The sequence below is a fragment of the Vicugna pacos genome, chromosome 1 (assembly GCF_048564905.1).
Source record: "Vicugna pacos chromosome 1, VicPac4, whole genome shotgun sequence".
Classification (NCBI taxonomy): Eukaryota; Metazoa; Chordata; class Mammalia; order Artiodactyla; family Camelidae; genus Vicugna; species Vicugna pacos.
In genome coordinates, this window is record NC_132987.1 from 119,201,746 (window position 1) to 119,228,355 (window position 26,610).

At 42.5% G+C, this 26,610-nt stretch overlaps 2 protein-coding genes across 8 annotated transcripts in view; one reads left to right on the top strand and one right to left on the bottom strand.

Annotated features, from left to right (window-relative positions):
• The window catches only part of LCA5L (lebercilin LCA5 like), a 29,790-nt gene extending 9,298 nt beyond the window's left edge, over positions 1-20,492 (bottom strand). For 3 of the 7 annotated variants that reach the window (XR_012076541.1, XM_072969343.1, XM_072969355.1), the window contains exons 1-4: positions 8,655-8,795; positions 6,573-6,904; positions 4,276-4,790; positions 2,198-2,335 (exon numbers count right to left, since the gene is read on the bottom strand). Coding sequence is in view for 6 of the 7 variants with exons in the window: in XM_072969343.1 (XP_072825444.1) it covers positions 2,198-2,335; positions 4,276-4,790; positions 6,573-6,904; positions 8,655-8,743 (1,074 nt within the window). In the remaining variant the exon portion in view is untranslated. Of the gene's footprint in view, positions 1-2,197; positions 2,336-4,275; positions 4,791-6,572; positions 6,905-8,654; positions 8,796-12,842; positions 12,999-19,024; positions 19,091-19,942; positions 20,385-20,410 lie in introns of those variants that run through there. The other 4 variants (XM_072969346.1, XM_072969349.1, XM_072969350.1 and 1 more) reach the window with 4 other exon arrangements.
• Positions 20,493-22,385: 1,893 nt separating this feature from the next.
• SH3BGR (SH3 domain binding glutamate rich protein) overlaps positions 22,386-26,610 on the top strand; it is a 42,523-nt gene continuing 38,298 nt past the window's right edge. The window contains exon 1 of the mRNA XM_031684943.2: positions 22,386-22,603. Coding sequence (XP_031540803.2) covers positions 22,559-22,603 — 45 coding nt within the window. The 5' untranslated portion in view covers positions 22,386-22,558. The remainder of the gene's footprint in view (positions 22,604-26,610) is intronic.

Below are 26,610 nucleotides of genomic sequence, written 5' to 3' on the forward strand. Positions count from 1 at the left end.
CCATGTGGTTTATCTCCTAAGATATACACGACAGTCTCAAAATCACCATTCCCTCACTGTCAGCAGGAGTGTGTGTCACTAGGCACATGCAGTGAAATTAACGTGCTTTAGGTCGCCTGGAATGGTGTCTCTCTGCGACATTATGCCAACACCGGAAAATGCAGTGGGTTCATTTTTTTCTTTCATTTTACTTTGGATTTTTAGGGAATGATTTCCAATTTTTTTTACATTTCATTCTGCTTCATAATTAGGCAAAACATTTACATGGTTCCAAAGTCAAATCTACCAAAAATATATTCGAGGAAACCTAGGTTCTACAGCTGTCCCTTCTACTTACTGCTCTCTCCCCACTTCCGTTGTCACCCTACTACGGGTTTTTCTAATTATAAGCAAATATGTGGATGTATTTGTTCTGTCTCCTTTACTTACATGCTGGCATGCTGCACTCTCCTCTGCCTGCCTTTTTCATTTATCAATGTATCCTGGCAATTACTCATATTACAATGTAAAGAGTCCTCATTCCTTTTTACAGATGCACAGAAATCCATTGTGTGGAGGTATATTTACTTTTCTTTTTTAAAATAAACTTTGGATCTTTCTTTTCATTAAATATTTTATCAATCATTAAGCTTTTTTCCTGTCAAAATTGTTTTTTAATGACTGCATAGTATTTATGTGCATATGGCTGCATATGAAAGTACAAATTTATTTTAAAATTCCCTGGTTGTGTCTCCGTGTGTGTGTGTGTGTGTGTGTGTGTGTGTGTGTGTGTGTGTCTGCCTCGACCAGTGGATCTTGAAGCCTCTCCTGTTGGATTTCTAAGCTGGTGGTTATGGCCACGCCCATTTTCTGGCATATTCTCTCTGAAGTTATCCTGAGGCTCCAGAGAAGAAAGGCACAGGACTCTCTCCCTGCTTTACGAGGGAGAGCTTACATCCAGCTTTCTCCCCTAATATCCTTCCCCTGCCTCTCCGTGCTCTCATGGCTCCCAGGAAATCTGAATTCCCTACGTGTCGTAAAAGTTAAAGATTCTTGTTTTAAAGAATTGAGCTTAAGATTTACTAGTTGAGGCTGAAAAGACCTGTTTCTTAAGTATCTTAGCTAGCTTTTCTAACTTGTCAAATACTTTAGAAGTCTTCAAGGCAGAAAGAGCAAAACTCTGAAAAAGTAAATATTTTTAATTCTGATTTTTTAGAGCACACTGTTAAAATATTGAAGTATAGTTGCTGTGCAATATGTAAATTACAAGTGTATAATACAGCGATTCATAATTTTTAAAGGTTATACTGCATTTATAGTTATTATCAAATACTGGCTATATCCCCCGAGTTGTACAATACATCCTTGTAGCTTATTTTATACCTAAGAGTTTGAACCTCCTACTCCCCTAGACTGCCCCCCCCCACTGGTAACCACCAGTTTATTCCCTGTATCTGTGATTCTGTGTCTTTTTTGTTACGTGCACTGGTTTGCTGTATCTTTCAGATCCCACATATAAGTGACCTCATACAGCATTTGTCTTTTTCTTATTTGACTTATTTCACTTAGCATGATACCCTCCAAGTTAGGGCACACTTTAAAAGACAGTTTTGCAAGCATATTGGCAAGTGAGACTGTAAAATGAATTTATGTATATATAAAATAGATATGCTAAAAGGGTTTACTGTATAACACTGAGAACAGCATTCAATATCTTGTAATAACCTATAATGGAAAATAACCTGAAAAAAATAACTGAATCACTTTGCTGTATACCTGAAACTAACACAGTACTGTAAATCAACTATACTTCGATTAAAAATAAATAAATAAATAAATAAAATGAATTTATGGGCCTCTAAAATTACTCTATTTTAATAATGTTAATTTTTTAATTGAAAAACTTATTTGGGTTTCCACTAAAGTGTTAACAAAAACCAGTAATATTACTTCATGTGATGACATAAAATTATAAGTCTTTTTAATGATAGATTAGAGCTTTAATTTTTCTAATTACAGTACATACTCACTAGGCTGTTAACTCATTCTAATAATTTCAGATCCTCTATCTGTTCACATGATTGTAGGGAAAAAAGTTAATTTGAGAAACATATTCCTAAAGTCAAGTAATTACAATTTATATTAGGCATAAATAGCTCTGATATTTTGGGAAGCAGAGTTTCAGAAATTCTGTGACATTTTGCTTTGGAAGAAGTACCTTAAGTTCCTGCTGCAGGCGCTTGACCTCCAGCTGCAGAGCGTTCGTAGCTGCGTGAGCTGCTAAGGTTTTCTGGCTCTCGCTGGCCAGCTGCCGGGTAAAGGCTTTGTTGTTCAGCCTCAGCTGTTTCTCCAAGTTCTGAAAACAGTATACATTTCAACTCTTCTAGAACCAATGTAACATTATACAAAACTTCAAATGTAATGGAACTAATTACATGTATGAAAAGCGCAAAATTTTAATACAATGTTAGTAGGTGGCTTGTCTAGAGGATGTGTATCAGAACTAAAAAGCCCCGCTGCCCCCGACAAAGTGAAAAAACCCAGATCCCAGCTTTAGAGAATAAATGTTTCCGGCCTAATGGTTTTTACATTCTGCACTTGATAAAAAAATTTTTTGAGCAGATCTTGAAAATCAGTAAATGTAATCAATGTCTTACTTTAAAACTAAACTGAAACAGGTCTGTTGAAACGAAGTGTTTTGCTGACCTGGCACGGCACACTCTCTAAAAGGCTTTCAAGCCTCTCTTGCCAGAGCTGACCAGTGTCAGCGCAGACCGTCCGGGACTGCTATTCTCCGGAACTGAGACCGGAGGTTGTGATCGGGACTCAGAGCCACACCACTTAGATGGAGTAGAAGACAGTGAAAGGACTGATTTAGCACAGCGACCGTCTCCAAACACACAGGGCTCACTGCTGCATAGCCACCTTCTCTCTGGGGTGAGACCTGTCTTACTGGAGAATTGTTTGATCTGGATTTTGACAGCAGCTTGGCTAAAAGGGCTTTTCTTTCCCTTTTTTCCACAAAGTGTGGTCTCCCCCATTCTAACATTAATACTTTCTCATTAAAGGAAAGTGGGAAATATGGTCAGCTAATAGGGTGAAGTAATTGCTAAAAAATCCCACTTCCTGAAATATTAGCATTTTAAAAAATGCCTATGTGTTTTGGCCCACAAATGTTTTCCCTCCACCAAATGCCCTACAACCAAATGAAAGTTCCCATATAACCAAGTGCTTCTGCCAGGAAAATAGCGAATTAGTTCTTGAATTCTTTTTGGCTTTGGTGTACAGCATAAAAACAGGAATTACTTAAACATGTGTGTGTCAAAATCTGTGGATGAGAGAGAAACACACTTCCTGTTCCATGACGGAAGATGTTAAGATGCATCCAATTTACCTGAAAGGCCAAACGGAACTTTGGTCTAGTAGTTACATGACTGAAAAACGAGGTTGCTCTTTACTTTCTGTAGCTCACATGTCCATTTTATGTGAGAACAGAGGACGATTTTTACCCAGGAAGAAATAACTGAGATAAAAAAGGGGTTAAAGTGAACTTAATATCTTCTTACTACTTCAAGATCATAGAAAATACTTGTCTCTCACCATTAAGGAATTAAACAGGAAATTGATTCCATTTATGTTCATGTCCATAGAGACCAAAAAATACCCAGTGTAAAACAGGCAGAATTCTCAATATAATCGACGCGTTTCTCCCAAATCACCCTTCATAACGTAATCCCCAAGCTTTTGACAGCCGGGCACGGCTGAGGAATATCAATCTATTCGTTTCTTCAATGATTTAAATTCCTTTTCCCTATTTGTTCCCAGGGATATTATTTGGGAAAAATTCCTGTTTCTAAAACACCAGAAGTGCCTCTGTGGTAATGGCTGGGCAAGCTGGTGAGGGGCACCAGGAGAGGGGCTGAGGAGATGCGGTTTAGGGTTTTAGGGAAGAGCCTTTTACTAAGCAGTTTGAAGTAGCGGTTGCTTTCTGAGAGGTTTCACACAACACAGCCCAACCCAGCAAAACCCCTTCAGCATGTGAACAAACACCCCTGACACCAGCAGCTGGACTGCTGGAGAATGGTCACGTCCAGACAGTGAGCCCAGCCACAAAAGGAGCTGTTTCTGCCTCTCCTCCCCGCCCTCGCTGCACCCCCCATCAGACACCACCATCTGGGTGCTGTGCCCGGTAAAGCACCTGGTCACGCTTCACCCCGCGGGGGCAAGTGTGATGAATGTGCCCCCCTTCATATTAATTTTGGAAACTGAACATTTCTAGGCCTCTGAAATACAGACCTGTATTTTTTTGTCATTTGCCTCCATTTTTGTCGTAAGAACAGACAATCTTTGAGTAAGTTCGTCCCTCTCTGCAAGGTTTTTGTCTTCAGAAAGCTTCTGCAGGGCCTGCAAGGCATCTTTCGTCTTCAACAGCTCGCTGTCTGTTTCTCTAAGTTTCCTAGACACAGTTCTCTCCTTTCCCTGGGATTTCCTAAGTAGCTGCCTTAAATTTTTTACTTCATTCTGATGTTTAACCATAATTTGAGGTAGATTATTTTGTGAATTCTCGTATTTTCCTATCGCTTTCAAGTGCCTAAACTGAAGTTGTTTCAGAAACTGGTTTTCTATGGCTGTGGCTTCCAGATTGCGGTGTAGATCAGCTAATTCGTTTCTCAGTTCTTTAATCTTATGAAGTCTTGCTGAGAGTACGCGGTGAGTCATAGCATCTCTTCTCTGCATAACCATATTGATTTGAGAATTAAAAAAGGCAGCATTCCCGTTGTGCTTTTTTTCGGCTGAGATTTCCTGCTGGCCTGTGTGAGCAGATAACCCAGTTACTAGTGATCTGTCTATAGATATGTAGGTTCGTAAATACACACGTATGTGTAATGCCCCCCCACCCCCACTCACATACACACGGACACACGCCAGCTGGAAGGGGAAGGACCTAGCATTTAATGAATACCCGTGCTTTAGGCCTGGTATTTGTATTTAGCTGTCTCATTTCATACAGTTCTGTAGGGTCAGTAGTAGTCCATTTTACAGCTAGAGATGATAAGTCATTTGTCCAAGGTTACATAACCAACCACAAAGTGACATAAAACCAATGGAAAGTAAGGTCTTCTCTGACACTAAAACCTGTATTTATTTCTATTATAAATCACAGCCGAGAGTCTAGACTCAGTAGAAGATGTAATACATTGTTGGATGAGCCCTTGTCATGAATCCCTGGGCCAGAGCGTTCCTGAATTTTGGGGGGTTTAGTTTTTGTGGTGCACCTATAGTGTTTCCATAGTACTCCCAGCAGGGTTGGCGACAGCGTACTTTCATCAGAGGTGATTTCTGTGGTGAAATATATGACTATATTTCATGCTAAGTGAAATAAATAAAGATCAGTTTCACGTCAGTTCAAATTAGGTTTTTTGCCAAATCAGTTGGTGCCAAAGATATGAAAGACGTTTGGTTTTCAGAGCTTTGTAAATTTCAAATGCAGATAAGGGATTCAAACTGTGGAATCTAACTGTGCACGATGTATGTCCTGTTGTGATAATCTCTACAAACGGCCAGACAGACTTCTAACAGACTCTTCCGTGGGACTTCCACCTCTGGAGATTAAGGTCTGTTAACTTTTTGAGAATTTGGATGGAAACTATGGGTCCTTCTCCCTAGAAAAGTTCACAAATGCAAACAGAGACAAAAAATGCAAAGGATTTCCTGGGGTCCCCAGACATGGGTCTTAGATTAGGAGTCCTTGCTCTGTAACTAGGAAGAAGGGGAACTGGAGAGTCCAGGTGGTCCAGCAGTAGCACAGGGGGTCCCAGGCACAGCTGGTCATCGCAGGCTGGGGGTGGGAGACAGGCTCTGGGTAAACCTGACAGTAGATGTGCCCCGCAGAGAGGAGGCTCTTATTTCCCACCTGGAGACTAAGGGCAGTTCTGATGGTCATAGTGGGAAAAGAGTTCCAGCTATCTCTACACAGGGGTTATTTACAAGCCTAGGATTGCCCACGTGTGAGGAATCACAGTCCGGGCAGGAGGTCAGGGAGCGAGCAGATTGAGGAGATCACACAGCCCATCCCAGTTTGGACCATTAGGAGCTGATGGTGTTGGCACTTTTAAAATCCACAAGGAAATGACATTATTAACAGCCTTTTGAACCAACTCTCTTTCTAAAGACTGTCTTTGCCAATATGCCTCACCGGACTTGAAGACCATCTTCCTGGGCTGTTGAGACAGATATTTACATTTCATTGGCGATGCAAACCTTGATCCTTCAGCTGAGAGGAAGGGCAAAACCCCAGTGAAATCCAGGTACTGCGGTACCTGAAAACGGAACCAACCTCGCTAGTAGGCTGCAGGACGGGAAGTCGTGCCGGGGGCTAGGCGCTACATTCTGAGCCTAGCTTTCCATTCTTTTGTAATTATCCTTAATTTCTCTATTTCCTCATTCCTTCCATAAACATTCACTTATAACACACATTTTCAATCTAGGAAAACAGTAAAACTGAATATGGACCACTGCAAATACTAGTGCTTTAAATAACAATGTGATTATAACCAGAAATTTGGTCTTGGTTGGGAAATTTTGCTTCTTACCTGTAGGCTGGGAGATTTTAGACACATTATAGTTTTTCTTCTCCTCCTTTTTTTCTTTTACTACAAGCTTCTCTAAATAATTTTTAGTAACAGCTGTTTCTGAATATTCAGAGAGAAAGTCTTCTGAATAATCGTACTGAGAACTTAAACTTCTGCAGGAACACTGAGACCTGCTATAATCAACACTCTTATCCGAAGCGTTACTGTTTCTTTGAAAACTGGGGCTGTTCCTCCTGGACTGTGCAGACCTCCTGCCGTTTTCTAAGGCCACACTGGGGAAATGTCTGTCTAGATTTGTTTCTGGTAGATCAGCCAATGACATAGTAAACAACCTAATAGAAGAAATGTATTTTTAGATTTACAGCTATTGACAGTCAAATGAACCTATGCTTTATTATATTTAGAAATGCATAATCAGGAATGCAAGACAACACATTATTCTGAAGTATTTTCTGGAAAAATTTTCAATTTGGTTTTTATATTTTTTTCTGCATAAAATATGACTCCTGAGACTGAACTTTGGTGCGATTACATTCACAGGAAATATAAAGTTCACACTGGATAACACCAGTGACTACGATTTATAAGTGAGTGAATTACAGTCTCATTCTCTAAGGCTGGCTGTTGGTTGGGATTTTCTGCCTTGATCAGAACTGAAGACAATGACAGTATTTGCTAAGTTTGGAGGGCTGCTGTGAAATGCAGCATTTAAGGAAATTCAAACATATTTGTGGAGATGCACACATTTTTATTTACTAATGATGAAATCACATACTTCGGAGATTAAACAAATAGAGTAGAATATAATTAATTTACTAGTTTTCTAGAGCTGATGTTTGTTCTGAAATTAAACTCTTAGTTAATAGTGGGTTGTAAACTCGATCCATCATTATAAAGTTCTTTATACTTTAATTCAGGAAATTTGCTTTCCTTTCTAACCTTCATTTAAACTCTTCTGACATGAATATGACCTCCCTGATTATGTCCCATGTGACGACAGAAGCAGCAATTCAGAATATGCCAGCCTCCCTGGGAAGATCATCTGGGCTTGGAACCTTTCGAAGGAAATCCACCGCATGGAAAATTTACGTTTATTTAATAAAGACCTGACCAGATTTTCATCCATACAAAACCCAAACTTTTATAAATAATGGATTTGGGAAATTCAAAAGTCAGTCTGTTTAATTATGAAAAATTTAACTGTTCAATGTGAAAAATCAAAATCTTTTTTGGGAACAAAACAATAGTAGAGTTAAGGTAGCCTTCAAAGAAATGTGTTTAAAAGCCAAAAATGAAAATGAAGTTTGATGCTGTGATCCTAATTTCTAAAAACTAACTGCATTAAGATGCACGTGGAGTCGCACTGCTTTTATTTAGGGTGAATTTGATTATAATTAAGTACACTTACAGTAATTTAAACATAGTAGTTCTTCATTTACAGATCAGGAATATTTTAGTTTAGTGAATTCATCCCCAAAGCAACTTCCACAGATGCTTCTAGGTTCTATGTAGCTAAAATAACTCTTCAACTTTTTGCTCCTAGCACCTCGCTTAAAATTCAGTGGAAAAAAATTATGGTGTTTCATGTCCACTTTAAATTCTTGGTATAGGGCATAGGCGGTGGTATCAAAGTTGATGGAGCTAAATAATCTGTGCACAGACAAGGCTAGATGGTAATGTCTCTCATGTGTTTTGCACAAACTCTCCCACACTTGCAGGGGGTCTGCAATACTACACTGTGTTGTCCTCACAGTCTAAGGACTCTGGGAGAGGTGACAGCCCACAGTTAAATACAGACTCTCTAACAATCCAAAAGTTTCATACAAAAGTTATCTCTGAAGAACACTGAGTGCAGCTCCACGATAGCTCAAGACGGCTACAAGAGAGCTTGTCACCAGTCCTGATCCTTGATAATTTACAAATAGTGGATTCCAGTGCACACCGACTCCTGACACTGCTGATACGCCCTCTTAGTTGTCCAAAGTGAGAATTTACAATGCAGAGAATAGGAAATCAAGCACAGAAGGACTTCAAATATATACTCTCCGTAAATAAGTAATATACCCTGGTTTAGTTACACACCAGATGGCTCCGCGTTTCTCTGTAATGCTGCCACCAGAATCCCTTTTATATGAGTCGACCTCAACCACAATTGAAACAAAGTAATCCATCTCCCAGGGGTCTTTAAAAGGGTTATCTTTTCACTCAGCACTTTGAATTCTCCTAATTTATCAAGAAAGTAAGAGAGAAATTAGCTGGCATCAGATCCTTCCTAAGAGGGGTCAAATACCAGTCCCTCTGCTGAGAGGTTTTTCCCTGTAATCAGTTTCTACCTCTTTCTGCATCTGATCGACCCTCAAGCTTTCTCCTCTTCTGATGAAATACATCAGGCAGTTCATAATCTCCCTACTACAGGAATCTTAGCCCATGCAATATTAGTGATATTAGCACTGTACTTAATATTTAACTAGTGCGTTTCTACCAACCACGTTCACACCATCTCATACTAAGCGCAGAAAGGGAACAGGCTCGGGCAGGGGAAGTGACTGTCCATGTTTTCCAGCTTCAGGGTCAGGACTTTTCTCATTAAGCATCATGACTGCAAACAACACATTGGTGGTAACACCACACAATCCTACAGCACAGAATCCATCCTTCCAGACACATTCTGCCATGGCAAAATCCTCAATTTTGAAGCTTTGCATCTGGGTTAAGAAGAAACCCAGATATTGGTGTAAGAGACCCCGAGGGACCAAAAACATTCTGCTTAGCCCTCGCAGCCTCGCCTGTCCTCGTCCCTGGGAGCTGGTCCTCCTCACCCTCTTGCTCATGACCTCAGCCCCTGATTTCCTCCCCACCCACCTTGAGGAATCCAGGTTGCCCCAAAGTGGTTGCTAATCTGTAAGAATTTGTCTTTGACCAGCTGTTCCTGACACAAGCTACCCTTCAGCTGACCCCTCCTGCTGAAGCCCCGTCAAAACCCCCTCCTCCTTCCCCAGCCTAGAACACGCCTTCTCGTGCTGGCCTTGTAGGACAAAGGCTTACTTCAACAGTGCTCTCCGTGTGACAGTCCCACGTTGTCTGACAGCTGCAAGAGTGGGAGTGTGACAGAGCGGAAGGTGACAGACATTTGAAGGCAGACTGACGTGGGTTTGAACCTTGGCCTGTCACTTACTTAGTTAAATGACCTTGGCCATCTGTAAAATGTGAATAACAGCAGCGATTTTTTAGGGCTGTTAAAAGGGGGAAGTAAGACAGTGTTGAAATCACGGTGCCTGTCACATAGTAAGCAATCAACAAATACTGGTTTCTCCTCTTGCAAGAGGAATTCTGGGGCAAACGCCAGGACCATCAAGGGCACTGCTGGCATCTTCGTGTGGGAGGTGCAGCCAGGAGTCAGTCTATTTGCCCCCTACTGTTTTCCCGGGGACAACACCTTGACCAATCCCATCTGACTGAAGACTCCCTGCAGACAGAGACTGGGCCTTGTTCCTGTTGCGACTTCAGGCCCAGCAGAGTGCTGCCCCACAAGCAGTATCTGTAAATGCCCGAATGATGGCCACGCCACCGCCATCACCTACTGTACGCCGAGCTCGGAGGTAGGAGCTTACATACACTGCTTAATTAATCGTGACAACAGCTCAGTGAAATAGGTATCATTAACTCTACTTTATGGATGCAAACGAAGGCTCAGAATGATGAAGTAACTCGTCCGAGATCACGAAGCCAGTGACTGGGAAGAACCAGGCTCTGGATCCAGGTCTGTCTGCCTTTAACCTTCCTTTCATTACACATACTGCTTGACCCCAAACAGACCTAATTTGATCCAATTTGTTTATCACTGCAACCTCGCAGTGTTAAATTGTGTCAAGACTTATGGGAAGCCTATGGGAATTACTTGCTATTTGGCTTTTCATTGTTTCAAAATCCTAGAATATGTGAAAATAACCACTTATTCCTTCATTTGTCAGACTTGGTAGGAACAGTGAGATGACAAAGGTAAAGAGGTCAGGGTGGGGAGGTATCTCTCCACTCCTAGATTAGAATGTTGAGGTAGGAGGATGTGGTCCTACCCCCCTATAATTAAAAAACCCTCCATCAGAATCACATGGTCATCAAAATGAGCTTTGACTGCCCCATGGCTGATACAGTAGAAAACTAGCCATCCTGGTCTCTCACTTTAACAAACATTGATGTAACACAGAAAAAGGGAGAAAAATTCTAATGGAAATCCATTGGAGCCACATAAACCTTAATGTCTATAAACAACATCTCTCCTAAAACAGCTGTACCAGATGAAAATGCACCCAGACGGAAGGCTGTCTAGGGTTAGCTGTAAGAGAGGGGCATTTAAAGGCTTCATTGCCCCCTCTCTGTGGATTGGCAAGAGTCACGGCCTCTGTTAAGGGCTGCACTGTCCCCTGTGGGTCTCTATTTTGCAGAGTCTCTATAGCAAGGAGACAGTAACTGTAGTTCTTTTAAAATGTTTGAAATATCACAATTAAAAATGTCTCAGTGACTAGGAATAGACTTACCATATGACCCAGTAATTCCGCTCCTGGGCATATATCCAGAAGGAACCCTACCTCAAAAAGACACCTGCACCCCAGTGTTCAAAGCAGCACTATTTACAACAGCCAAGACATGGAAACAGCCTAAATATCCATTGACAGGTGACTGGATAAAGATGTGGTATATTTATGCAATGGAATACTATTCAGCCATAAAAACGACAGCATAACGCCATTTGCAGCAACATGGATGTCCCTGGAGGATGTCATTTTAAGTGACATAAGCCAGAAAGAGAAAGAAAAACACAATATGAAATCGCTCATATGTGGAATCTAAAAAAAAAAAAAAAAAAGAAGAAGAAAAGAAGAAGACAAATGAACATAGATACAAAACAGAAACAGACTCACAGACATAGAATACAAACTTGTGGTTGCCAGAGGGGAGGGGGGTGGAAAGGGACAGACTGAGTTTGAAATTTGTAGATACTGACAGGTATATATAGAGTAGATAAACAAGATTATATTGTATAGCACAGGGAAATATATGCAAGATTTTGTAGTAGCTCATGGTAAAAAAGAATGTGACAATGAATGTTGTTTGTTCAGGTATAACTGAAAAATTGTGCTCTACACGGGAAGTTGACACAACATTGTAAACTGACTATAACTCAATAAAATAAAATAAAATAAAATAAAATAAAAGTCTCAGTGAGAAGAAGCCTTGGTAGCAAAATTGCTTGTAATCTTTCCTGCTTGACAACTGGCTATTATTAGTCAGAATGAGATGTACCTTGAAAGCATCAAGCAGCTCTCTGGAATATTCAGTCTGTTAAACAGTGGCTTTTTCATTGGTCTGTTAAAAATTGATTGATGACTAATATCAGGCCTATAACTACACTTTTAAGTTGATTAAATGATTTTAGAGTGTCTTTGTAGTAATAAAAATAGGCTACACCACATTGTTATCAGTAAAAAATGTAGGCAATCTCCACACATATGGATTTCTGATTTTGTGGTGTATTATTGAAAAATCTAGGTTTTTAGCCAACCACCTAATGTTCTTCTTAATTGACTAATTAATTCATTTAAAATGTTCAATTAAGGAGCATTTATTTAGTGTCTTCCAGGTACTGGGGTTGGGAAGAAGGCAAACTCTGTCTTCAAGGATTTGAAAATGAAGTTAGTAATTAGTGCTTGCTATATACTTTGCATACTACTTTTTGATATATCAAATTTATGACAGTGTGGAGTTCAGATTTTTTTGGCAGCATCTATATTTTGAACAGTCAGTGTTTACAGTATAACTGTACCCATTTTATTGCACTTGAGGCATGATTGCATTATGTTCCTATCATTTTAGGGCTCATAGCAGTTTCCTTGCTGTTCCGTCGGACTGAGGAGTACGACCCACAGCTGAAAACACTAATGGAAAGACATGATCCTGTCGATGATGCATCCTTTCTGGAATGCACGCACCATGGGGAAAAGGGATGGCCAATTATACGTACAATAAATGTGTATATCACATTCAGTTAATTATTTTTATTATAATTTTTTATCATTAACTATATTATAATTTTTATTATAATTATTCACTTAATTATAGAATGGGAAATAAGAATGTTCAAGATCAATATATATATATCTGAATAATTCTGAATATTACAACATTGTGTAATTGCCTTCAAATTTGCTCTTATAACAGGGCAGACCAAAAATAAACATGTGCAAATACAGCTTACAAGGAACTAACACATACCTGCCGTTCGTTACCAAATGTCCCTAAGATGTATGAAGATCAACTTAATGTTCTGAGCGGAGGGTTCTTCACACTGTAGTATTTATGAGGTTTCCAGGGTAGTGTTTATGGACATGCTTTGGTCTCTTTTTAAGAAAATAATATATTTCAAAAAACCTAGAATGATATTACAAAAGGAAAATGTTAAAAGCTCACAAATAAACATTTATGTAAGAAGAAGAAGAACAAAAATGCGAACCAGTATTAATCTGTGTACATTTATTTGCATATGGATTGCTTTATACTTCACACCCTGTAAGGCTTTTTCTCTATCAAAGTGAATCAGCTGCTGGCAACTGATTGAAAAATTTTTGGTTGTAATTATCAAACAGTCCTGCTGAAACAAGATTTGAAGGTGCCCCAACAGAGCAGGGCCTCTCAAAATTTGGGGCATAAAACAAAAGATTCACATGGCTCACCTGTGCCTTCTTTCCAGTACAAAGTTGAACATGAGTAAGGAAAGGTTTTGGATTGTATGTTACAGAAAACCCTAATTCTTAAAGGTAAATATTCTGTAGCAAAGTTATAATACTTCACAGGGACCATTTAGTTTTGGTTATGACCGTTTCCCAGCCCCAACTATTGTGTGGGTGGGAAACTGTATTATTCTGCACCAGTCCTGCTTCATGGGAAACAGCAGTGCGACTTACAAGTTTTCCCTCTTTTCTCACCCATTCTCAACACTTCCTAGTCTCTTTCCCACTTTCTTTTTCCTCTTAGCACATAGCATCAATCTAATATATGTATTTTACTTATTTAGTTGCCTGAATACCCCACTGAGCTGTATGCTTCGTGGTGGTGGTACTGTTGACTGTTCTGTCTACTGCCGCATCCCCTGTGCCCAGAAGAGTCCCTGGGAAATAGTAAGGGTTCAACAAACATTGATGAAATAAATTAGTGTTCAAGGTGCCTCTGTTTCCTTAATTCCTGTCTCCATATCCATTACTCCTGGCAAACTTGTCGCTACTGCTGACCCAACTCAAAATGCCCTGAACAAATGCTTTCCCAATATGATAAAGAAATATCTATCTCAAACTAAAAGATAACCTCATGCTTAAAAGTGAAACATTAATTTACATTGTTGTAAGGGTTAAGATAGAAATGCCAACTACCACTTCTGTTAACTAATATTTTTCTGGAGGTATAGCCAATGAAATTAGACATGAGAAAGAAATTACAGGTGTAAGTATTGGAAAAGAAAAGGCAAATTATTTATTATGTGCACATAACATGATTTTAAACTTAGCCCCACACAAAACTATAAAGAGAATTCAATAAAACTATAGGCTATTAGATATAAAAATCAATCTTTTCTATATATTAATTAAAATGACTTAGAAAATAGATGAAGAACTCCCACTTATCAGCTAAAAAATTAAAAATATCTGATACAGATTAATTCAAATAATACAAAGAAAACTCTGAAACAACTGAAAGAAATAAAAAAAGATTTATGTGAGTGGAAATACATATTGTGTTCTTATATAAATAAGAAGGACCAAGGGGATAAAGATGTAAATTCTCCCTAATTTAATCTACATAATCAAAATACTCCTAGTAAAGATGTCAGGAGTAATTTTTTAGGAATTTGACAGAATGATCCTAAATTTATATAATTATGAATATGAAAAATAAATGAGAACACAAAGGAACTTGAAAAAATGATGAGAAGGGACTACCTCTATCAGATACTGAGATATAAAGCTACAGTCATTAACAGAGCTGGATATCAGTGCTTGAATAGATAAAGCAATGTAATGAGATAAAGAGTTCAGAAACAGAAACAAATCCATGTGTAAACCTAGCATAAGATAAGGTGGAGAGAAGCAGACATTCAAGAAATGAGACTGAGCGGCAACGGGCTATACATCCGTCTGGAAATCAAAACAAAAGTGAATCGTTATTTCATTTTTTATACTTGAATAAATGTTAGATGAATTAAAAATGTCAATGTTACTACATGTAAAATAGATAAACAACAAAGACCTACTGTATAGCCCAGGGAACTATATTCAATATCTTGTAATAACCTCAACTAGAAAAGAATCTGAAAAAGAATATACATAAATATGTATAACTGAATCACTTTGCTGTACAACCTGAAATACTGTAAATCAACTATACTTTAATAAAAAATGTAAATGTTAAAAACAAATCTTAAAAGCATGGTGTGTGTCAAGAAATAAAGCTCACAAACCACAAAAGAAACTAGTAAAACTAGCTACCTGAAATTAAAAAAAAATTGAGTTATAATTGATTTACAATATTATATAAGTTTCAGGTGTACAACATCATGGTTCTCACATTTTTTAAAGGTTATACTCCATTTATAGTTATCATAAAATTTTGGCTATTTCCCTGTGCCATACAATATATCCTTGTAGCTTATTTATTTTATACATTGTTTGCACCTCTTGATCCCCTACCCCAAACTTCCTCCTTCCCGCTTCCTTCTCCCCACTGGTAAGCACTAGTTTGTTCACCATAACTGTGACTCTATTTCTTTTTAATATTCACTAGTTTTTTTTTAGATTCCACATATAAGTGATATCACACAATATTTGTCTTTCTCTGACTTACTTCACTTAGCATAATACCCTCCAAGTCCATCTATGTTGTTGCAAATGGCAAAATTTCATTTTTTATGGCTGAGTATCACATCTTCTTTATCCAGTCATCTAGTGATTAAGACACTTAGGTTGCTTCCAAATATGGCTATTGTAAATAATGCTGCTATGAACACTAAGGTGCATATATGTTTTCATTCTCTTTGGAAGTATTGCTAGGAATGGAATTGCTGGGTCATATGGTAATTCTATTTTTTATGTTTTTAGAAACCTCCATACTGTTTTCCACAGTGGCTGCACCAATTTACATTCCCATCAACAGTACATGAGGGTTTCCTTTTCTCCACGTCCTCACCAATATTTATTTATTTTTTTTTTGATGATAAGTATTCTTTTTTTGTGGGGGGGGGCAGGTAACTAGGTTTAGTTGCTTATTTTATTTTTGGAGGAGGTACTGGGGATTGAACCCAGGGCCTTGTTTATGCTAAGCATGCGCTCTATCCCTTGAGCTATACCCTCCCTCATGATGATAAGTATTCTGACAGGTGTGAGGTGATAATCTCATTGCAGTTTTGATTTGCATTTCTCTGATGATTAATGATGTTGAGCATCTTTTCACATGCCTTTTGGTCCTTTGTATGTCTTCTTTGAAAAAAGTCTACTCAGATGTTCTGTCCATTTTTTAATGGGGTTGTTTGTTTTTTTGTTGTTGAGTTGTATGAGCTGTTTATGTATTTGGATATTAACCTCTTGTTGATCATATCATTTGCAAATGAGTGTATCATTTGCAAATATTTTCTCCCATTCAATAGGCTTTTTGTTTTGTTGATGGCGTCCTTTGTTGTGCATAAGCTTTTAAGTTTAATTAGGTCCCACTTGTTTATTCTTGTTTTTGTTTCCTTTGCCTTAGGAGACAGGTCCAAAGAAATATCGCAACAATTTATGTCAAAGAGCGTTCTACCTGCTTTCTTCCAGGAGTTTTATGGTTTCCAGTCTTAACATTTAGGTCTTTAATCTATTTTGGGTTTATTTTTGTTTATGGTGTTGGAAAATGTTCTAATTTCAGTCTTTTACATGTAGCTGTCCAGTTTTCCTAGCACCACTTACTGAAGAGACTGTCTTTTCTCCATGTATGTATGAACAGTACCAGCTCTGCCAGTACAACCAGCCATCTGGCCTCAACGGTTTAATGCATGAAATTTGATGACTGTTCTCAATGACTTCTCAGGTTCAGTCCAGCATGAAAATCCATGAATTAAATAACCTATATATATACATATGTGTGTGTGTGTGTGTGTGTGTGTGTATGTGTGTATATGTGTGTGTGTATCAATCAGAAATTTCAAGCTTTATTGGATAACATGGAATTGTGCCATGGTCAGTTTGGGTGGTTATAGACAAGTTATGTAGGTTTCGGTTATTTAACAATTTTATATATTTTATGTATTTTTGACAAAAAGCTCAAATTCATTACCAGACTCAGCAACCAAAGAAACGCCTTCAGGGCTAGAAGCTGCGCCTCTCTACTCCCACCAAGTGGGGACAAACGCCACTACTGCACAGGCTAAAGGAAAAGTCAGCGCTCTTGGGCTAAATTTATAGAAGCGCAAACTTTCAGCTCCCCCTCCTGGCCACTTCTTTTTAGTGTTGACCTGATTGTTTTTTACTAGAATTTTCATTCTATTTTAATAAAATTGCAAGACAATATCCCACATCTGATCTTACACGTTTGCAATTTGCCCATTTCACCCGTTCTTTCAACACACAGGTAAGAGTGCTTATCCTGTGCCAGGAGCTGTGTGAGGCGCGGGGGAAATAGAGAACACGGAAATGTTTCTGTTTCCGTGGACCTGATATGTCAGTAATAAAATAATCACCGTAGGGACTGTTCTCAGCGTTTTAAAGGAATGAGCTACAACTCTGTGAGGACATACGACAAAGATCCAGACTGATCTAGACAGTGACCCGGGAAGTTCCCCCTAGAGGTGTCATCTGACTTGGGAACTAACTGGACAAAGAGGAAGGGAGAGCAGGAAGGCAGAACACTGCAGAGGGCAGTGCCGAGGCTGGCGGGGAGAGGAGGCCCACGTGGCTGGGGCCTAGGGGGAAGGGAAGGGTCAGTGGTCTTAGATGGGTCTCCAGAGGTAGGTGGGATGAAGAGCTGCAGGGTCATGGGAAGGCAGGTTTATGATCTGGATCATTCATGGAAGAGCAATGGGCTATGAGCAGTAAACGAGAAAGAGCCTGGGGAAGGGATGACACCATCAGCTCTGCCTTCTGAAGAGGACTCTGGCTGCAGGGCGGAGGAGAGAACAGAGAAAAGGCAGAGAGTCTCAGACTGCAGAAGGCTGGATGGAGGAAGGCGGGAGCTCAGACTAGGGTGCCTGTGACGATGAGGAGATGGGGAAGATGCAGAGGCGACAGTGTCACCACGGCTTGGTGACCCCTTGGATGCTGTGGTGAGGGGAAAGGTCAAGGAGGAATCCTAGGTTCCAGTGGAAGGGGGCCCCGCGGGGTGGGGGACTGTCTGGTCTTGAGGATGTAAAGTGTAGGTGTCTGGGAGGTATTAAGAGGCAATGCCACTCAGCTAGCTGGACTCAGGGTCTCGCTCAGAGAAGGCCAAGCTGGAGAGATAAGGCTGGGAGGTCAAGAGCACGTAGATGGTGAGCGTGGATTGGTGCCCCATGTCAGAATACAGGGCGCATGGGAGGAGGACATGAGGACTGACACTGCACTTTGAGGAACTGCAATCCAGGAGAGGAGAGCGAGCCGGGACGGAAGCAGGAAGAGCAGATGGCTGGGTGTCGGTGAAGGTGCCGAAGCCAAGGCAAGGCTGGGTTTCTAGAGTGGGATGTGAGCAGCAGCTTCAAATTTAAATGCTGCTGAGAGACGGAGCAAGAGGAGGCCTGGGACCGTCTGACTGGTGGTTTTTGCTTCACGGCAGAGATGACACTGGAAGGCAGACTGGAGGGGGCTGAGGAATAAGACAAGGGATGGGTGCACTGAATACAGCAATTTTTTACAGAAGTTTGCCCATCGAAGGGGATGAGAAGTTGGGCCATAACTGGAAGATGAAGGGGAACTGGGGTAAGGGAGTATGTGTGTTTGCTTTTTCTTCTTTCTTTGTGATGGGAGGCTCGAGCATCTTGAAAAGCCCAGGGAAAGAGCCAGCTGAGATGGAACACGTGATTACGCAGGCCAGAGAATCGAGAGCTGATAATGACAGCAGAGGGCTTCTGACGAGCAGGAGGAGGGGAGATCCAGAGCACAGGGAGGTTTACAGCTGTGGCAGCTGGGGACCGAGGAGACTCCCACCACGTCGCTTTACCTGTCTCTCTGAAGTGGCAGCCTGAGGGGAGGCAGGAGGGCGGACATCCCAATCCCTGTGCGAGTTGCAGCTGCCCTACTTTGTTACTCTGGTCAGGAAGGGTTTCACTCCGTGGAAAAAGAGACAATGGAGGCCGGGGTTTTTTGACTGGCAAGGAGACAGGTGTGTGGGGGCCGGAGGGCAGGGGCCTGTCATATCCATCACTGTATCACTGTGACTGACTGGAATATCGGCGCCCAGGTACTTACTATCAAAGTGATCGGCACAGGAATGACCATTTGTCTCCATTTCAGTTTGCTTCTTTTGGTACTTCTCTAAAAAAACCAAGAAAGAAAGAATAGGGAACAAACAGAGCCTAAATTCCTACATGACTTCTTTTTCTCACTTGGAAGAAGTCTATGCATTCTTTTATTCTTCCATATGGTCAGTTTTAAAGTTCTTGCCCTAGACACCCTGTCATATACTTAAGAAAGTTAAAGGGCATCTTTCCATTTTTAGCTGAATCCTAAGGTGCTAACTTAGCATCCTCTACTTGGTTTAAAAGTTGTAATTCTCAAAATACATATGAAAAAATACTGTATTTTTATCTATGGAAACTGTAAAATTCATATCCTTTTTTCCACCAAAGCTTCCGTGAAATAACAGAGAAAGGAAAAATAGCATGGCTGTCTATTCTCAAGGCAGGGAGACCAAATAGGCCACTGAAATAACCCAGGCCAGGACCAGGGTGGTGATAGTCAGGGTTGGGAGAAACGGCAAGATTGTGCACCTATTCTGGGTACATTTTGAAAGATATGTTGACAGACTGAATGTGCGGAGGGACAAAAACGGGAGTCAAGGAGGACACCAACGACCAGACAACTGGGAGAGAGACTTCCAGCGACTGGGGTGGATAAAGGTGTGGGAGGAGCAGGTTTGGGGCAATGTTTTGGACTTGCTGTGTTGGAGATGCCTTAGACATCTAAGCAGAGATGTAGGCAGGCAGACATGGATCTGAAGTTCAGAGGAGGGTCAGGGCTGGAGATACACCTTTGTGGTTCATTGGAATTTAGGTGAGTTTTGAGACTATGAAACAAGATGAATTCATCTAGAAAGTCATTGTAGATTAAAAAAGAAAAGGTTCAAGGTCATGCTCCGCAGTGAAAAACTGGTCTGAAAAAAGTTACCTGTGGGCCAAAGCCTGCAAGTTGGGGGAGGAGGTGAAATCGGCCCCCGTGTGTCGGGGGTGGGCGGTGGGGTGGGGTGACTGGGGCCTAGCCCCTCCCCCTGGTGGTACCCGGGCCAGCTCCGGGCCGACCCCTGCCCGAACGCCTCCAGCGGCCGGACCGCGTGCGGGCGGGCCCCCGGGCCAGGGTGGCTTGTGAGGGTGCTGCGAGGGCGCAGTCACGCTGTCCGAGCAGGGAAGGACGCCGAGGGCGGCTCTTCTCCAGGCCGCACGCGCTTTGCCGGAGGAAGGTGCGGGACGACCCGCTACGTTACCAACTCGAGTGAGAGCCAGGCAGCGAGGCCCGAGCTCGGCAGGGGCTAGGGTTGTGGGACCGGGCAACACCGGAAGGCTCGGAAAGTCTAGCAGGAGGCTCCGGCTGCAGCTGGGCGGGGACCTCGGGCTGCGGCGGCGGCGGCGAGGCGGTTACCTGCTCCGCGCGGCTCCGCGGTAGCGCCAACCCCGCGGCCTCCGGGCTCGGACGCGTCGCCCTGGAAACTGGCGCGAGGGGCCTCCTGGGACTGGTCTGACGGGAGGGGAGGAGCCAGGGGCGGGGCTGCGAGGTCTGCGCGCACGCGCACTGGACACCGCGTCTCGCCGGGCAGGGGCCAGCGGTCTAGGGCCGGGGTGTGAGTCCCTCCCCACCTGGCTGCCTAGACGTTTGCAAGCGGGCCTCCCGCCGTCCCTCGTTGGCGCCCTGGGCCCGCCTGCACCCTGGCCGCGGCCGATGCACATAGCGGGTTCCCAGCCTGGAAGGGGCGTGGACCGAGAGCAGAGCGCTCCTGTTAACGTCTCATAAAGATGGATTTCTTGGTGAAAGAAAATCTTGATAATAAAGCAGTATGTGTTGGTGTTGAGAATTCACAATGTATAGAAAAGTACCAAGAAAAAGTAAAAATCACCTCAATTTTAGAATTATAGGTGATTCTTATGCAGTGATTGCATAGACATTTTTAGTGATATAAGGGCATAATTAATGAATGTTAATATTACTCTCTTTTCTCTTCCTCACCTCCTCTTCCTCCTCACCTCTTCCATTGTATCAATGCCTTATTGAATGTCCTTGTATATGAATCTTAGGGGTCACCCTGTAATAGAAAAAACAAATCTGACTCCATATTAGATCTGTTCCATTGGCTTTAACCCTGTGTCCTGTTTTCTAGGCTTAGTCTTGTTAGCTCTGCACTCACGTAAAGATAACAAGTTGCAGAATAGAGAATAACATTTGTTTTGTTAGAGGTTTTCCAGGAGCACCGTGAGCTGGCCCACGTGGACAGCTGCAAGAACGAAGAGTTACTACACCAAGAAGTCTGCAACAATCAACCACTCCCCTTCCCCCGTTTTCTTTCTTTCTTTTTTTTTTTTGGTATAAAAGTAACCTGTATTCTGACTGGGGGAAGATGGTTCTCTAAGACGTTAGTCTGCCATCCTCTCGGTCTGCTGGCTTTTCCAATAAAGTCGCTATTCCTTGCCCCAGCACCTCATCTCCCAATTTCTTGACCTGTCGTGGAGTGAGCAGAATGAGTTTGGACTCAGTAACAATCCCTGACTGTTTTCTTAGGATAAATTCCTCCAGGATGCCACAGCCGCCTCCTCCATGAGTAGTAAGAGACTTAAAATAAGACTCACTTATCTCTAGAGGACTTAAATATTCACTCCCTCCTTTGCCCCTAAGGCCCTTGGTCTTGATTTTGAAACCCATCAGAATTGGGTCGCTAGCATTTGAGCTTCCTACTAGATTTTTAATTCTTCTAATTTTCAACACAATTCATATTATCTGTACAAATAAGATGGAGAGAGCCTGTTACAAATATCATTAATTTTCCCCCAGCGTCTTGCTTGTTGGAGATGCCGGTGCTGACAAGCCAGCTACTTCCCTGCCTGGTCTGAGATGTCAGTGAAACCTTACACGGTCCTCCGCTTGTCAGCTTCTGTTCTTTAGGAGAAACAGGTGGGACAGGGAGAAAACTAGAAACAGGCCACTCATAAAGGAATCTATTGTCTGACAGTTCACTGAATTTTTTTTCTTAATCTGCCAGAAAATTTTAAAGTAAGGAAGCCGCCCTTTATTTATTTAAAAACTCCTGTGGCAGGGCTGACCCTTCCTGTATGTTTGCCAAAAGCGCTGTAGACACAGCCTCCTCCGGCCCAAGACGGTGTTTTCTGAGCTTTTCCAGCCTCGGAGAGCGCCTCCCTCCTCCTTCCTCCTCCCTCCGCCCGGAGGCATCTCTCCGCAGGGCTCTGATTGGTGCGCAGCGCAGCCTTGCCTTTTAGGGACTGCTGTCGGCCTTTTAAAATGATAAGGGAAAGAAAGGGTCCAGCGGCTGCTTTTATCAACCAATCAGATATTTTCCTAACAGATCCCCCCGTGTTCCCGGGCCAATGGAGGGGAGAGCCCAAGATGCCTGGGCTGCTCCTCGGAGAGGCAGGGCTTAAGTCGCGCGCGGGGCAGGAGCTCGGACAGCCCCGGGCCCCCGCCAGCCCCCACCTGGCGCTTGTCTGTGTCCCTGTCAGGATTTGTCCAGCGCCGCGTTCCCTCACAGGGGTGTGGGGGGGAGTCCTCTTCCCGACTATCAAAATGGTTATCAAAGTGTTTGTTGCCACATCTTCTGGGTCCATAGCGGTAGGTGTCTGATGGAATTTGGGGAAATTTCTTCCTGTCCTATTTTCCGAATAACTCAGACTTGGAGGTAGCAGGAGCGGGTATGGCCCAGCGCTGGCCTTAAATTTCTTTTTGAGGCGTGTGTAAGTAAACGCGGCTCTGCGGATGCCTGTGAGCCCTTTGCTTTCTGCCTTGGTTTGAATGGTGTTGAAGAAGTGCATAAAATGTGTGATCCGGGGTAGCTGGGTGTGGAAGGGGACTCGAGGAAGGGGGCGTGTTTGATAGTAGAGCTTTTAACGTGTGATGTGTGTCGTGTTGTGTTGCATGTATGATAGACTCAGAGGCGTTTTTTTCTTCCTTTTCTTTTTTTCGTGGAGTGTTTCTGCCATTCATTCTTTAAGACTGAGACTAATTTAAAATTGCAAATAAATGGCACTTTGTGTAACAATATTTGGAGCAGATGATGGACCAGATCACTAAAATGACCCTGGGTGTGGGTGTAGTTACTTGCGTATGTGATGTAACCGTAAGGAAAGTGTAAAGTTAGCATGTGTAAAACTATTTATTATTTGAGGAAAATGATGTCACAGTCACAAGGGCAAACATCTCTAAGGCCACAGATTTAGACACCCTAGGAATCCACACAGACCCAAATTGGGGACTAAGAGCCAACCTCATAACATTGCTTTGTCTGATTTCCTTGCTAGGAATCACCCATCCACCTCTCCAAGTCCAGCCTGCGTTCTGTGCAGTGCAGACCTGCCTTAAGAAACAGGGGTCACAGAGGGACCCGTTTCTCCTTGGAAGGGACCCGGGCTTTAATTTTAGGCTTGAACCTGCAGTGTCTCCCTGGGACTGAAATTTCCGCCAGCATTTTAGCATAGGAGGCTGTGGGGAGAAAACAGTTTTATTAATCCTGAGAGTTGGAGACCAGCAAAGGGGCTGTTTCCTTTTATATCTAGTTCCTGGGACTTCTCAGCTTGCAGCTTGAGTTTCAGTGGTCACTCAGCCAGGGATGATAGCCGAGGCGAGTCGCTGGCAGGGGAAGGAGCCCTAACGGCACCTCCTGAATGCTGCCACCCCCAGCCCTGAAAGTTCTTACAGTTTCCACAGAGGGTAAGAAGAAAACACGAGAAAAGAGCCTGGTTGTCCCTTCTGAGCACAATTGATTGGCAACTGTGTAGTGATCTCTTGAACATCTTTTAACAGGAAAAGATGAGGAGGAATTCTAAATGTAAAACTGCAGAATCTCTTGTGGCTGTTGATGGATGACCTCAGAAACTTTCAGTTCATCTAAAAAAGCACATTTTTGGATTATTTAGATTAAAAAATTTTTTTTAAAGAAAATGGCTTTGGTAGGTTTCAAATAGGCTGTTGATGCTCATTGCTGGAAACTTTTACCACTAACCTGCCAATCTTTTACATATGCTGTAGCCCAGGTTTGAGTGGCCATGTGTATCCTTCTGGAGACAGTGGACAAATTGTATGGGTTTCTTAGGATTTGGTGTCCTACATTCTTGAAGTTTGGGAGCACGATTTAGTTAGCCTGGGAGGATCTGGAGGGGTACTGTTCATTCCAGGATCTTAGACAATCCAAGTTAATTCTGCTGCCCTAAGCACATGTTTTTGTGCCACATGGGACTGTATGACCTTGGGAAAGTTACCTTCACCTTACTAAACCTCAAATTTCCTTAACTGTAAAATGAGGATAAGAATAGTATTCTTCACAGCATTGTCCTGAGGATTCTGAAAATAAGCATGGAGGGCCCAGTGTAGTGCCAAGTAATAAATATCATCATTATTAATGTTGTAATTACTAGCTACGGTTAGCTAATATAATTGTTATAACCATCAGTTATTATAATTATTAGTGAGTGTTAGTTAATATTAATCAATATGATTGTAGTTATTATAATTATTAGTTATTATTAGATGTCTGCTTCTATGATGACATTTCAGAAGAATTGTGTCAAGCCACATGAATGGAAGAATTTCTGTCTTATCCTGAAGAATGAGAACTGGTTATTTCCACAGTGTCGGTGCTAATGGTTCTTGCTGGCTCGGGGAATTTCAGCCAGAAGCCTTTTTGCAGAAGAACCCAGCGCAGCTGCCTGTACTTACACTTTGTGCGTGGGGGTTGGTCTGCAAAACCTTTACCACTTATTTCTTTAGTCTGTAGACTTTAAAAATAGATTTTTGCCTGAAACCAAGGAGGGCACTATGACCTCTGTTGGATGAATGAAATAAATGAAAAAGGGAAAAAACAAATGGTAATCTCTTTACAGGGATTAAACATGCAGCTGCATCTAGCATCTTTATTTTAACAGCTGATGCCAAAGTGTGCTCACATGTTTTACCACTTAACGGAGGGAGTTGGTGACAGACCCTGGGAGCAGAAGAAGGCTGCATCTTCATGTGTGACCCTCCTCTCTTCCCGAAGACTGTTGTCACAGTGGGCAAAGGACAAAGGGAGAGAGGACAGTCCTCACTGTTTTCAAGGTGCAAAGATCCACCTTCTTTAAGGACAGACCCGTAGGTGGCTCCTGGATTTCTCAATCTTTTTTCCAATTTGTTTTGTTTTGTTTTGTTTTTCTTTCTTTGTTTTTATTTTGGGGGGAGGTAATTAGGTTTTTGTTTATTTATCTTTAATGGAGGTACTGGGGAATGAACCCAGGACCTTGTGCATGCTAGGCATGCACTCTGCTCTCCCCTGTCCACCCCTTTTTCCAGTCTTGACTGAGTGTTAATATAGTGGGAAAAACATGGCTCTTAAATTAGATGGAGCTGGATGTGAACCTTGGAAAATTCTTTAATTCCCTGGCTCCTCAGCTTTGTTGTCTTAAAATGGTGATCAGAGTTCCTGCCTGGCATGGCAGTCAGGATGAGGGGATGGCATAAGAGTGTGCTGGGTGCCTGACGGCGCAGTTTCCAGACTGGTGGTGCAAAGTGATTTTCCACACATGCCTTGGTTCTCACCAACACCAGCCAAGAAGGCAGGGTTCTGTCCATTTTGCAGATGAGGCAATGGAAGAGCAGAGCCCCTGCCCAGATAGGAACTTTCCCAGCCAGGATGGAAACGCAGGGCACCTCTCACTCAAGTGCAGTGTGCTTTTTACTACAGTACAGTGACCTTGTTTGGAAAGGTTTCTAACTGTACAAGACAACAGACAGGAGGTGCCAAGTGAGTGACCCAGACATCACTCTGACGCATCGCAGTAACCAACGGTGGCCAGTGACTTCAAGGCAGAGGACAACACTTTTTGATCAATAAATGTAACAGGATAGGAAAACAGCTCTCTGAGCCTCCACTGGGGTCCCAAAGGCTCCAAGTGAAAGACTCCAAGGACCCTGGACCCTCCAGAGGGGCTGCCCAGAAAGACCATGCAGACTGTAGGGCCAGCACTGGCCATGGTGCCCTGGAGAGGGGAGAAGGGCCGACAGGTGGAGGGGGAGTGTGTCTGGGGTGAGGACTACTGAGGTACTGTGCACGCCCCTCCCCTTGATGTCTTCAAGGGGAGACTTCCTCTGGGAGCCGAGGCTGTGTCCCTGAGGTCAGCCCAGGAAGCCACGGGGAGAGGAGCTGTCCTTCGCCAGGGTCCAGTGGGGCTCCTTAACAAGGACACACCAAGGAGGGGGACTACAGCAGGGTGCACCCCAACTCAGGTGGGCATCAGGGTGTGGGCCAGCCAGGTGAGCTCACGTGTTCCCCATGCCCCTGTCCCCTCCTGTGGGCTCATCCTAAGACCCTTCTCCAGCCCTCGGCAGAAGCCAAGTTCTCCAAACAGCCAGATGAGTGATGTGATGCCTTTGGCTCAGTTTAAATCACTGGTGTTGGGGGAGTTCAGAGGGCCAGATTTCATTTTTCTACTCTTTTTTTTGGGGGGGGTGGTAAATAAAATTTAACACTCTATCATGCACCCAATAGTAAGTCAACTGCCCATAGATGTCATTGCTTGTCAGTAAACAGATCCATTTCCCCTCTCCTGTTTTCTCTACGGCTCTTTGACTTTCCAGCAGAAGAAACGTAA